Here is a 14,794-nt window from a genome sequence, read left to right as displayed (position 1 = left end):
TATCTTTACACTGAAGCATAAAATAACTTTAATAGGTCTGTGTTCAGTACTGTTTACACGGGGAAAATTGAAGATTTTAATTTGCTGTACTCTCCGACTTAAGAAAAACATGAGAATTTGACATTGAATTATGCTTGTTTGTCTAAAGACAATATAGTTATACCAACATATCGCACACCACTTTAAAGGTAATTGACTCTTCTTTCCATGTCACTTATTTAAAAATGGATTGTTTATATGTTGGTTGAGAAATTTACATAAAACTGGACTCTACCGTGAAATCGGGTAAGTTTGAGTTACATACCTTGTTTCTTTTTTGTATATCAAAGACACTAAATATCTTCAGATGTGTTGTTAATCTCATTGTTTGTACCCAAAATGGTTTTAAACAATATTTTAGTAACAAACAATGATTCAGATGCCTGTGTCACAGAATTGTTAACATTTGCCAAAAATGAGCACTATAGCTTGCGTTCTTCAGAAAACAAGGATCTTTTTGTTGTAAAACCTAGAACAAACTATATCAAAAATAAATGTGCCTATAAAGCAATGAAAATTTGGAATTCTCTTCCTACATACATTAAATGTCAAGATAAGCTACCAGCCTTTAAACATGCATTAAAAGGCTACTTATTGGCAGAATAATTTTATCACATGAAAAAAATCTTGACACTTTATTTAATTCACATTATGATAAATAGTTCATTGTTTACATGAATTGTGTTAATGTACGTATATGACATTCTTGCAACAACTTGTAATGGATACTACCAAATATGTAAATGTTGAAAATATATTGATTGAATGTGGTTTTACTGAATATATCTACATTATTTACAGTATGAAATTATTGTAATTTATAATCATCTTATTAAACTGAGTTGTGTTTGTCGAAATGTATGATAGTGACAGTGTGATTGTATGTTTTGTATGTTGCTTAATATGTAACTTAGTGTTTGTGTTTTTGTAATACTTTTTGTGTGAAGGTCATGCTGGAAATAAGTAGTATATCTGTAATGATTGTACACTTAGTATGTAACCTTCGTTAAATAAAGTTGTTGTTGTTGTTATTATTATTATTATTATTATTATTATTATTATTATTATTATTATTATTATTATATAAGAAATCTGTTGATGTGGCTCTGCTGATAAGTGAAAAAGATTCCTTGTGAATGCTACTATATGAGTTTACCCTAGTCGAAGACAACGCGGAAAAATAAGAAGGGTGGTATAGCTTTGCTGCCGACGTCGTGCAAAACCGAAATTACCTTTTGTTTTAATTATTAACTGTTATGATAGTGGAGGCATTTAAACCCCATCTTCCCACCACCAGGCAACCCCACCACCAACCCCACCACTAACACGCCGTTTGTGTACACCAGAGTCCGGTCCGTTCTTTTAGATCAGTAGTCCGGTTGCCAAGTATAAATATTCTACTAATATTACTAAATATTTACATTCACCTAATCATTTGTACAGATAAAGCTTGACGTTTATATTGTAAATCACGCAAGGAGTTATGACGTCATTGTTTATTTTAATATTGCACTCCAATTGGATAAGCACGACGTCATTTAACCAATGATATACGAAGTTAAAATATCAGCTTTTCTTTACTACAAACGTATCTTGTCTGTTATACTTTTTAAAAACAAGTACTCAATTGCAGATGTGACTTCTAATGTTTAATCACAATGGATATTTCCTTTAAAATGTAAATACAAGTATTGATCGCTTGTTTTCTTCCGTTTGTGCTGAACGCAGTAGGGTGAGGGAGCAAAATTCATGGAATTTGCTCGCGTGTCGTTCTGCGTTCATACAGCATAAGCGAAAGAAAAAAATCAATCTTTAAATATAGCTAATTAGATTAGAAGTCCGTACACGTAACGTCAAAAGGTAAGGCTACCAAGGGTAAGGCTTAAATGGCGAAAATGGCACCAACAGAAATCTTTGTTGTTTAGTGCAGTTTTGAAATGATTTTGATAAAATGTATTTCCTGCGTAATAACATGACGGCTCAGATATTTTCGAGTGAAAGGTAGGTGTGAGTGCGACTCCTTTTTTGTGTGAGTGGGAAATTTGTGAGTGCTCAAATTTGTGAGTGCTCGGAGAGGCCACCTGCACCATCCTCGGTGATTGGTTGTTAATATGGATTGAATGAGAGTGGATGTTCTGAATTATGTCCATAATCATACATACATTTTAATTGACCCCATGGGAGGGGCATGTTTGCCGTTCTCCGACCCTTTCAGCACAAACGTGAATTCAAGGAACCGTCGCTGGTCGCGTTCATTTTAATATAGATGAACTATAACAAATCAACAGTTTGTTATTCAATAAAAGCCCCTCTATTCAGACCACCTATGGGACTTAGACAAAATTGTCTAAAAGCGGGTTGGTCTCATTAGCCGGGCAGCTCCCAAACGAGACAAATCCATATATACAAGGTTAACGTCGTTCTCAACTCCACAAGAAACACAGGAATTATTTGCACACACAGTTATACGTATATATTTACACCAACTTCCATTCCTTGAATGAACTGCCTTTTGGCAATTGCGTTTATCAATCGATGAACACAACATCTTCGGAAATGTTCGGATCGCAATTCATCGCATAACAATTACACGAAAACTATTGATCTTGTTATTGTTTGTATTGTGTCAGCAGGTCCCATAACATATAAATCGACATTTTAGGAAGTGTTAAGTTATTATATTTTAAACGTATTGTTGCCCAAAATGGTTCAATTTTACGTTTAAAAGTGATTTCAAGTGATTTATCTTTTCCCGCGTTAAATTTTGTGACGTCATTTGAAAAAATGTTTCCGGTTACAGTCGGGTCGTTCTATTTACAGAATGGGTAAGAATCGATTACTGAAAGGTTATCTTAAATGAAATGTTGTATTTTTTAACGTTTCTTGAATGAAAAAAAATGAACTATTGTGTAAATATAAGGAATGAATTGCGGGGTTGATGTCATCATCGTGGATATAAACGCAATTGGGCTGGTCAAAGTACGCGTGGACTCCACACACTTAGACCAGCCCAATTGCGTTCATACCCCGATAATGACATCAACCCCGCAATTCATTCCTTAAAATTATCCTGTATGTTTTAAATACAAAAGCGCCTTCGGCCCTTCAGCTGCACGAAACGGGATATTTCTGATCAGGTTTTCACTAAGTAAAATCGATTTCTCGAAACTGCTTTTAAAAGTCTATTATACCACGATTAAGCTAAGCTCACTATTTTTGTCCCTCTATAATTCGTGAAATATTTACTTTTTTGGAAGTTGTTTGACGGTTGATTGAAGTTATCCGTCTGATAATCACGAAAAACTTCTCTTTTTTTTATCAAAATCAGGTAAAAGAAGTTTGCACGCGCAAATTTAAACAGTTAATAACATAATTCAACTAAAACATACAAACAGTTTTTTGAAAGTTAATCAGGCAGTACTTACTGAAGTAGCACATCGTACATAACAAGAAAATACAATAAGAAATATAAAATAAAAAGAAGATAAAATCAACATGCACTTATACATGAAATAGCCTTTACCGTAATATCACATGAGTCTTCTGAAAAGATGATGTATTAAATCAGTTTTACTATAAAATTGTGAGGAGATATACTGCCGGTATAATCGGTTAACAATCAAGTCCAGACACACGTACACAATGTGGAACAATGTACATTCATGTCTGTTTACAAAATCGTTATAACAATTTCATAAATATAGTGCGTTATATGCAGCCAAAAATTGTGGCGGATGGTAAAGCACGTGACGACGGTCAACCCAGGGATCGCAGGTTAGATCCATATTCATTTTAAAATGCCACACAGGCTTTTTAAATATGTTAAGCCTGGACTATACACTATGAAACAGTACACAGAAAAAATCCTGGATGGTCACCGGCATCTCCACTAAAAATGACAAATTGCCATCCGAGCCAAGTAAAACATTTCGGTGCACTTTAAACCGGGGGTCCCGTCTGCAGTGATATACGCTTTAATGAGGGTTACATTTCGAGTTTCTGCACACTACCCCCACAACCCCGCAATCTAATAAGACGTGGCCATGTTAACAGGCTTGCTTTTGTTATTTATAAGCAAAGCATTTTATTGACTATAATAAAATAGATATCTAGGTAGTCAAGAGATGAGGGTTATCGTTATACATGTATACGAAACAATCAAATCCATCCATGCGTTCAGTAAAATCGTTTGCGGCATGTTGCTGTTTGGTTCCTTACTTTTAGTGTATGCGCTGACTTGCAACAGGGATACAAAATCAAAACAGTTTTTTTACGTACAAGTTAAACACTCGGTTACAAGGTTCTGTCCCAAAAGGTATGACTATTAGTTACAAGTTCATAAGGCATTTCGAACATCTCGGCCTTTTCCTACCATGTATGCCGGTACATCAGTGGATGTAGTTTGTAAAATTTTAAATTATACGGTATTAATTAATCGTAGTGTTTAAACGTGTATTTTGTAATATAGGGTTTAAATTAATTGTGCACCCCTATTAACAAGCTTGCTCTTTTTATTGATGAGCATTATCTCTTCACTGACTTAATTTGATACATATTGAGGTAGTCGACAGTGGAAGCTACGATGAGCGTTTCATTAGTTGTCGGAGCAACTTATCTTACAACATCGTCGTTTTCTCGTATATATGTATATATGCATGTATAGAATACCACTGAAAATGGTGTATAAGTCTATGCTGTAATCCTGGCACGCGACATGTAATAAATAGTATGCATAACCGTGAAACTGATCTTTAATCTGCATCATCAGTACGGAAAGGCTGTGTTCAAATTTTGCGCTCCATTTATTGTCAGATTAATTAGCGCTGCTCCGTTTAGTTTCCAAACTAAAACGCTGTTAATCGATTAACAAGCAAAAACTGTACCATTAAAATTCTCCAAACTTTTAATGTTTGAAACTGAATGTGAAATCAGGGTTTTTATTAATTTAAATCAAAGAATGTAGATTTAATAAGTGTGCCGACTGATCTTTTATTTATTGTTCACTTTTATATAAAATTAATAAAATCCTATAAAATTCCAGAACTGAGCGACAGTCAATTTTCCCAAAGACTGGCCTTTCGTCTTCAAAAGGTCCAACTGACGAAAAACTCAGATTCAGGCCCTTTAGATTATTTCTCAAAGATATGTACAAAAGTCGGCGACCTCTTACAGTACAGACGTCGGCCCCGTCTCCGATGACGCCAACCAAGCAACGGAAAACTGGGATATACGACAGCTGAAAGCAGACGTTTTCCTGGTTGATCATCACCCGAGATGGTATATTCAATTATAAAGCATGTTGCTTGATGAGACTTTTAGGAGGCTGACAATGAAAGGTTTTTTGGAACGGGTCGTCGGTCCTTTCAAAGTTGGAATGGAGGACATTGTTGCCATCCCTACAGTCGTGTGAAAGCAGGTAAAGGCGAGCCAGCGGATGCGCTTAGGCAACGACACCCGGAACTCTCTCCTAATTATCTCCATGGAGGGTGCTTACGTGCAGCAATACGACTATGACGTGGTCGTGACGCGGTGGGCACGAGGCAAAATTCGCTGACTTTTCTTTTTAACTATGATATGTGTTTGCATTTGTTTCACCTGTATATGTGCATATAATGTATAAAAATATTTAATTATGAAACTATTATTAGAAGTCATTAAATTTTACATACCTTACATCCATTTGTTTTCTTATTATTTTGAGTTCGATTTACTAATACTTTTGCACCTGACAAGATTATGAAAGTTACGTCATAATGTACCCTCGGTAATGAAATACAAAGGGGGGGGGGGGTCACTTCTCCCTGACCCACCCCGTTACGGCCTACATCCCTAAAATATATCGTGAAGAAACACTGCTTACAAGAACAAATATTCATAAACACTTGTGTACCTGGGTTCTTTTACTGAACTTGCCTGTTTTTGAAGTTTTACAAAGTTTAATCAATGTATGTTTTGAGATTTGCAAATGATATTATAGGTGATCATGTCAACAGTAATATTTAAAGTAATAGTGACTAATTGATAAGCCTTTAGGCTAACTTGAACCAAACCAAAGAAATAACCAGCTTTATACAATTAGCTGCTGGACTTTGGCTATGCATCATGTATAAGTTAATTAAAGTATCTGTACACTTTTTAACAAATATTTATTATTGCCGGACATCAATGAACATGTCAATACACCTTACGTTTATGCCTTTATTACAGACTGCCACCCCGTGTAACCGGAGTTTGACGCAGCACAATCCGACGCCACCATGCAACGTTCCGCGCGCTCCATCAACTCCCGTATCTTCGCGCTGGCCGCTCTGAACATGGGGTTCGGTATGATTAGCTCGTCATTCGGATTTTACTATGTAAAGGTTTTCCTGAATATCTACCATATACAAGAGGGATGGTTTCAGGTTGCCCAGACGTTGTTTCTCATTTGGAACGCTATCAATGACCCGTTGTTTGCCTACCTTCAGGACAGTACAAACTTCCGGTTCACAAAGACACGGCGGGAAAGTGTGTTGTACGCCGCACCGCTCTTTGCTCTGTCTTATCTTGTGCCGTGGTTCTCCTGGGGAGACCCGGTCACTATGGCTCCCTGGGTGACGGGCATGCACCTGATCGTGGCCCTCTGCTTCTGGGACACAATGTTCACGTATGTCGGCCTGGCCGCCTGCTGCCTTTTTACCGAGATATCCAAGGATGAGAACGAGAGACTGCGAATGGTGAAGTACGGCCAGATCGGAAGTGTGCTGGGTTCGTCCAGTATCCTCATTCTCCAGTACATGTCTGACCAGCTAGAGAACTTTCAGGCTTTTCAGAATACCTGCATCGTGATAGCGATTATAAGTTGTTTGCTGATGCGATATTGTGGTAAACACGCCCACACTGCTCAAGATATCGAGCACCAAGACCAAGTTCAGAAAGGGAACACACCTGAATTGAAATCACAGGAGTTTTCATACTTTATGTTATCGAAGCAAATCATGTTAAACAGGGACTTTCTGGCATTTGTGGTGACGAACTTTTTCCAAGAATTTCACCGTACATTCCTATCGAACTTCTTCGCCATATTCTGCGACCAACTCATTGCTAATGGTGCCATTTCACCGTTTGTCCGCAGTGTCTTCTATGGGACGCACGGAACGTTGGCGCAGGTTTTATAATTTTGATAAAGGCCCTTTTGCTTATGCACTTTTATAGTACGTTTGTATAACTTTAGTGTTCCAAAATTTTCCAAAGTGATTTTCAAAAGCATCACTTTTATTGAATTCAGACGTACCTGATGGCCATACTATTAAACAACAACTTGTTTCGAAACATTGCTTTTTAAGTGCATACAAACACAAATACTGAAATGTCTTGTCATATAATTTGCTTGTTCGTCGCAGCTGTTGACGATACTGGGTACGCCGGTTGTGAGGCGGTTTGGGTACTTCCGGCTGATCCGGACAAGCCAGGTGTTGAGTATGGTGCTGGGCCTCGCCTTCCTCATCCTGGGGCCCATCAACCACTGGTGTATCATGGCGTTCTTGCTCATTGATTAGTAAGCATTAACTGAAAAATAGGTCGAAGCATCCATGTTTTAAATTTTGAATTTATTATTACGAAGTAACCTTTTATAACTAAACTTGATAATTTCGAAGCACGCTTTTATACCTGTAAATGGTTGTTCAGATGCAAACACAAAGCAATTGTTCCGCCGTCTAGTTTTTGTGCTCAAGGGAAAGCTGTTGTGATAGGGAGCTGTCCGTCGTCTGTCACCAACATTTTCCGTCAAACAACTTCTACTTCTAAACCATTGGCAACCCAAAGTTTTTTCAAAATCTTCTCCTCAGCATTCGTTGGCTAGATTTAAAATAATTTCACAAAATATGTTCCAAAGGTGGCCTTTTCCTCCGAGCCATGTTGATTCGATAAAACTTAGCCGGTGCAGGCGACTTGTTTTCACAACTAGTCAAAACCGCAGGCCGGATCGCAATTTCACAGAAATGATTTTTCCGGAGTACTTAATCAACTGTGTCGCAGTAGTAGACATTATGATTATCCCATTCTACTGTTGTTCTTATTGTTGTTGTTTTCCGAGTATTATGCCATTATCGCCTTTTATTCACGTACAGTTGCCTGGCGAACAGTGTGTACGGACTATTCAACCTCCCCCTCTCAGACATCGCCGACAAAGATCTCGTGCGCTACGGACGCAGGTACGGAGTTGGTTGTACGTCAACAATTAAACGTAATGTATGCAGTTAAATGTCACGTTTACGATAGTTATTTTAGGAAAACTTGTTGTTTTCAGAAATTCTAGAATGGACATTTTGAGACATATAGTACGCCTATATTTATGGAGTTAGAACTGTCTTTCCCTGAGCGCTCGTTTTTCTCCCAGTCCATGTGCATGGCATGTCTGTTCAAGTTATGAAAGATAGCCACTACCTCGACGTCGGCGTCGTCCTAGTCGTCGTCGTGCACACAGCTTTATAACATGGAAACCTTTTTGTGATTCTGAATCAAATTCATCCTGTTGATATAAAAAAATATTTTAAATAGCACATTCATTTGTTTCTGAATTTTGTTAATGATAAACGGAAGACGCTGTCACAAGTAACGTATTAATTATAATGTATGCACCGCAGACACCCAGTGACGTCAATGGTATTTGGCAGCAACGCGCTCGTGGTGAAGCCCGCCATTTCTCTATCGCCGATGTTTGTCGTCTGGATGCTGAACAAGTACGGCTACGAACAGCTGAACAAGGACTCGCTGGGACCAGCGGAGACGGCGTCCCTGCACCATATCATGTTCCTGCTGCTGTGTATGTATCCGCTCGTGCTCGGGTGTATCCAGTTCGTGGCCTGGTCATTCTATTCCATCAGGGAGAAGAAATCTGTTGATGTGACTCTGCTGATAAGTGGGAAAGAGTCTCTGTGATTTTCACGATATAAACACTTCGCTATGTGCTATTTAAGCTTGTCTGATTTTCGGAAACAAAGCGGAATAATAAGAAGAGTTCTATAGCTGTGACAATAATTGTCGGCGTCGTTATGGTGCACAAACAATTTTTTATAAACCGTAAAGATAGTGGAGGATGTCAAGCCCCCAAGCCCCACCAACACCACCACCACACCCACCACACACCCCACCTTTTGGTACGCCAGATTCCTGCCCGTTATTTTAGGTAGTCTTGATGTCGAGGCCAAGTATGCTGTATTTTACTATTACATGTATAGCTAAGTAGATTCGAATTCCGTAGACGTAACGTCAAAAGGTTAGGCTTACAAGTGTAACGCTCAAACGGCGTTTTTGACGTCAACGTAAATAAAAAAATGTTTAGTGCAGTGTATGTATGTATTTTTTGATCAGTTGGCGGTATAACTATTAAACAAATGATGAGTATTTAAAATCGCAAAAATTATGAAACAGTTATTGACCACTGAAACATGATCATGCATACATCAAATGTACAATACACGACTAATACGTTTTACCTATTCTATATTTTCCAGATATGAAATTTGTGAAATGAAAAAAATAACAATCATAGACTGTGTGTACAGTATATATAATTGGTGAAACCACGGACCACTGGTTTATAGGTCCGTGGTGAAACGTACTGGTGTAAAAATGACTTACATTGCCATATAGAAATATTTGGTCAGATTATTAAATATTTTACTGTTATTTTGAAGAATAATACTTTGAGCCAGAAATTGACATCTTATATAAATATGATCCAATGGTGCAACGGCGAGATTTTGTAGTTGTACTGTTAACCCCCAATTAATGATTAGAAATATACTGTATCCAGATGAACAGACGTCTAAAGAGAAGCTATTTAACTACCATTTTGAGAAAGTTTGGCGTTGAACTACTTGAATTTGATGTTGTTGGATATTCTGAAGACATAGAAAATAAAAAAATAAAAGCCCTAGCTAGTGTATAAGTTACTACAATTCTTTAAGATGATGTCAGAAAATAGGCTCATAAAATATGAACGTCAGCTTTCTTTCTAGAAGAACGTCCGTTGTTATTGAAAGCAAACAAAAATGAAGACCATTTTAATGTTTGACTTATGTACTTTCAGACCATACTTTTATTAATGAAACATGGTTAAATTGGTTACTTAATTTTGAGCTTTCATCGTCGCAAATTTATTGTACGCGTAATCTTCATAAATTGACAGAAAACGGCGTTCATAAAAATGACGTACTACTCCGCGCTAGTTCAGTATACATTGATAAAAATGCAGTGAACAATCCTAACTTAATTGACACTTAACTCGTATGTTAGGATTTGATAGCATCTTGCAGAAACAAACTACAATCGCAATCTTTTTTCCACCCTGATACTGAAACTCTGTACACATGTTGATAATGTGACCAACAAGTCCCAGCACTCAACATAAACTATTTCTGAACTTTGACCTGTGACCTGTGGTGCTGTGTTAATTTGTAAATTAGTGGCCGCCTTGAAACTCAGGCCCCAGTTTCACAGAAATGCTCAACATGTTAATAATGTATGCATAGCATTGTGTGAATTCTTCTGTTCACAGTTCTACTCGGTTGTTGATTTCTGATGAATTATGTTGATATTTTATTTCAGCTACAGTGCCATGCTTTTTACTTTGTTTTCAAGATTTTGCTACGTTATATTTATGTAAAGTTAATTCGAAATAAACTGTGTGTTTTCAGTTTGTAAGTTATGTATTATTTTCGCTATAACCGGGGAGCTCCCAAACAAGACAAACTCATAAAATGTTAAGGGCTTCACGGAAAACGCATGAACTATTTGCATACAGTTTTACGTATTTCCCCTGTGTTTCTTAATAGAGAAGCGCCTTAGAAAAAAGTGGATAACTCCCAAAAAGATTGCTTTTTGAATGTATTACTTAATTCATATTCGCGCAATCCAACTCCACAAACACCCAATAATCGCTTGACTAACTCATATATGGCTGGATTTTGTTCCACCGTTATTGTCGAACGCTGTGATGTCATTATTGTGTTCACAATGCCAACATATCATATAGTAGACTAGCATGCACAAACCTTAGTAAAGCAAAAGGTTTATTAACTTATACAGGTTTGATGAACTTGCTTAGTAGTTTTGTGTTGAATATCCCCACAACTACATTTAATGAATGTAGCGCCATACGTCATAACACACGTAAAGGTTAATGAATATATAGGAACACGTCTGCACGAGTTATGGAGCGTAGTATTTTTACGCGTAAGAACGAGTGCAGATATTTTCACTTGACATCGCACTTTTACTGTAAGTTCAATGAGCTTTTTATTACATACACTTAAAACATTTAAATGAGTGTAATAATAAATTGTTTATGAACAATAAAATACCAAATGGAGAAATAATTGTGCGTATTTAATGAAACGCCAATATTGACTTCCGTGTCCATTATATCAACGTCGTCTGTTACTCCTGGATTAGTGTGTAAAACTATCCAATGAGTGTATTACGATTAAGATCGATGTCGGTCCGTTTGTATGTCTCCGGAAAGACCGCCAGGAGTGGCAGCGCTACCAGGATGGCTGCGAGAACCGCCCAGTTCATCCAGGCCGTTCCCAGGGCTGGAGCGGATACCAGCGACAGAAATACGACACCGAACACGTTGTTGATAGACGTATAAAATCCGCCGGTGACGCCTTCCGCCACCGGGTAGGATGCCTCCGCCGATATATCGTAAAAGAGCGGCGTGGTCCCGTTAATGAAGACTCCTAGGAGAATCCCCGCAGCGTACAGCTGCGCCAGGTCGTAGGGTATAGTCCCCTTGGTTAACAGGGCAAACCATATGGCACATCCGGCCGCACATACAAACAGCAGCATCAGAAATAGTTTTCGACGCCGGTTAAATAAGTCAGAAAATTTGGCTATAAATATTCCAGAGAAACATCCGGTTAAAGTATGCCAGAAACCAATCCATCCGGCGTCCTTTTGTAGCACTCCAATGGGTTTTAACACGACATCAAGTATAGCTATCCATGTGCCGACTATACCAATAGGAAGGGCACCAGCAATAGCTACTAACCACAGAGGGCCGTTCTTTAATATGGTGGCCATAGCCTCCTTGTAATCTGTACGCTGAATCGATGCTGATATACTAGGCGGACGAGGTGGCTTTGCTGGAAAGTACAGAATAAGTAACACAAGAGCCACCACCATTGTCCCCGCATGAAAATAAAGCAAGTACGTAATACCGGCTCGAATCTCGGAAATATTTTCTACGCTACATTCAGAGCTATTAAGCACAGTTTCTAATGAACTCTTTATACTTAAATTCGATGGCGTGGTATTTGTATTGTCAATGGATACATTCGTGCACGAGTAGAACGGGTCCGGAACTAAGTAAGGTCCAGCGATGAACGACATCGAAACACCCAGGTAGTTGCAGAACGAACCGACGGCGGTGGCGACGGGTCGCTGTTGGGGCGGAAACCAGACAGCTGCCAGTAAGGACGGGCCTGAGAATGGCACAGAGGCCGAGATCCCCTGTATTAGCCCACATATGTACGAGGTGGTGGTAATGGCCAAAGGGTCCAGCGATATACATCGGATGGCACTGCCGAAAACCAGTAGCGAGGCGCTAAGCAACATGGCGAATCGGAGACCTTTGGTGTCCATCAACATGCACATGGGTATAGCGACGATCAAATAACTGATGTTAGCCAGGTTGACCACCGTGGCGACATTTCCGTCTTTCCACCCAAGCCCGACTTCCGCCGCGGCGGCCACGGGTCCCCACGTATTCCAGATCATGGATTCCACGCATCCGACAAAGCAAAACAGGAACATTACCCACCAGCGGCGACGGTACACCCGTGTCTCTCCGGAAAAGACACCCGCGGAAGACACGTTCTTTCCAACGCCATGGTTTGTAGCTTTTACAAATCCCGTCACATGGTTTAGATTTTCTAATAATGGGTTTGTTTCTTTGCAGTTTTCCATAATTTACTCGGACAAAACTACCATATTAAGATCACATGTCCAAAAATTACTTGTACGTGCGGTAACTATTACTATTCTAAGTATCTTAGAAATGCAATATGTACAAGTACATGGGGTTGAAGGTCATATTACTATAATTATATTATAATTATGCAAGTTAATGCGCCTGTGACGTGTAAATTTGTTTAACAATTCCATGCACGTACTAGTAATATCCGGTCATGGTGACCTGAATGTGATATTCCTAATATAATTTCACAGCCGAAAATTATTTATTGCAGTACACGTGGTAAATTATAAGCATGAGTGCATGACCATTGATATGTTTCAGGAGTTCGGCTGACTATAAGTGCTTGCTGCTGACGACCAGGACCCCGTTGCAGTAAGATGTCTGCTTAAAAGTGACAAGCTACGGGTGGAAATATGTGACAAGTGTCCCTACGATAGTTACGCCAAAAACGAGGTTACGCCTGGAAAATTACGATGTTGCGATGCGACAGGAATACAAAACCAAACAGCAAGCTAATGTGAAAGACTGTTAGCTTTAACTGTACTCAGGGATGTTACCTGAAATATTCCCGTATCCAATTTGCTATGAAATCGAATGAAAGAATTGTTGTATGCCGTGTACATTTTCACTGTTGTTTCAAATATAACATGTACAGTCGAAACCCGTTGGATCGAACTCCTCGTTGGCTCGAACTGGGTGTAAAGGACCGATTTCTTTATACTGCAGAAAAGCATTACCAGCTTGGCTCGAATTTTCCGAGACTCGATGTTTTCGCCGGTCCCTAGAAGTTCGAGCCACATAGTTCGGGAGCAAGACAAATCGGCCCCTTACCAAATCGGCCCCTAAGACGTTTCGGCCCTGCCATTTCGTCCCCTTAATTAAAATGACTCGAGACGTTTCGGCCCCTTAGTGATTTTCAATAGAGACATTTCGGCCCCTTAATTTTATTTTTTATCTTGAGTATGAAGAAAAACATTGTAGGTCGTCTTATAAATGTCAATGAGATCTGTAAATAAGTTGTAAATAAAATCTTTAAATTAAAAATAGACAGATATGCATGAAAAACATTGATATGACTGATATAAAAATATAATTAAAATCTAAATATCTATTAACCCTGATTTTTAATATAAAATGTTAGAAAATCTAAGAAATTTTATTTGTTATAACTGTTAATTATTAATTGATCATTAAAGACTTCAAAGAAAATTTGTCTTTGAACCATGCGTTCTTTTTTGCAAGGCAAACTGTTAGTGTTGTGGGTGTGAAAAAGACATTCAAAGACGTGTGAATGAATAATTGTCTTTAATTTGTTGATGTTACTTAGAGTTGATTGAAGAAGATTTGAGTAATATAAACAACGTAAGTACATATATTAAATCGTTTCTAAAAGTGGGTACCATTTGTTTTAAACGTGTTGCGTTTTTTAAAAATGCCTTTACATTTCAACCATTAATTTGTTATCTATGTGGTATACTATTGCTCCAGAATAATTATTAATTATTATTTTTGACAATTAGTGTTTTATCTAACCATAATTAGGAAATAATGTTTGTTTTATAGATATGAATTGCAAACAAGATACAATTTGATAGTTCAAATGCCGAGAATGCACGAATCGGTCAAGGAAATCGATATACTCGACGAAAGCACCGTATTAGATATTCATGAGTTAAAGTCAGTATCAGGTTAATTTGATTGGTCCTGATTGAATGCCGTGCATATCACATAAGAAAATTATCAAGTTTCATATATATATATATATATATACACAACTATTGGTTTTACATA

At 38.1% G+C, this 14,794-nt stretch overlaps 2 protein-coding genes across 2 annotated transcripts; one reads left to right on the top strand and one right to left on the bottom strand.

Moving 5' to 3' along the window:
* The first annotated feature begins 3,672 nt into the window (after positions 1-3,672).
* On the top strand, positions 3,673-10,720 carry LOC128242090 (transmembrane protein 180-like). The gene is made up of 5 exons (XM_052959133.1): positions 3,673-3,813; positions 6,247-7,187; positions 7,422-7,576; positions 8,151-8,234; positions 8,667-10,720. The coding sequence occupies exons 2-5, from the start codon at positions 6,297-6,299 to the stop codon at positions 8,959-8,961; spliced, it is 1,425 nt and encodes a 474-aa protein (XP_052815093.1). The 5' UTR covers positions 3,673-3,813; positions 6,247-6,296; the 3' UTR covers positions 8,962-10,720.
* Positions 10,721-11,487: 767 nt separating this feature from the next.
* Positions 11,488-12,993, bottom strand: LOC128244480 (solute carrier family 49 member 4 homolog). Its single transcript, XM_052962482.1, has one exon. The coding sequence runs from the start codon at positions 12,991-12,993 to the stop codon at positions 11,488-11,490; it is 1,506 nt and encodes a 501-aa protein (XP_052818442.1).
* Positions 12,994-14,794: the final 1,801 nt, after the last annotated feature.

Source organism: Mya arenaria, chromosome 8, assembly GCF_026914265.1.
Source record: "Mya arenaria isolate MELC-2E11 chromosome 8, ASM2691426v1".
Classification (NCBI taxonomy): domain Eukaryota; kingdom Metazoa; phylum Mollusca; class Bivalvia; order Myida; family Myidae; genus Mya; species Mya arenaria.
Note: the sequence above shows the minus strand (reverse complement) of the source record. Positions and strands in the feature narration are given on the sequence as shown.

Bases quoted from the DNA above. Each gene is read 5' to 3' on its own strand.
- LOC128244480 (XM_052962482.1), bottom strand. From the start codon at position 12,993: ATGGAAAACTGCAAAGAAACAAACCCATTATTAGAAAATCTAAACCAT.
- LOC128242090 (XM_052959133.1), top strand. From the start codon at position 6,297: ATGCAACGTTCCGCGCGCTCCATCAACTCCCGTATCTTCGCGCTGGCC. The intron at 7,188-7,421 runs GTTTTATAATTT...TGTTCGTCGCAG, and splicing joins CGCACGGAACGTTGGCGCAG to CTGTTGACGATACTGGGTAC. The intron at 8,235-8,666 runs GTACGGAGTTGG...TATGCACCGCAG, and splicing joins CTCGTGCGCTACGGACGCAG to ACACCCAGTGACGTCAATGG.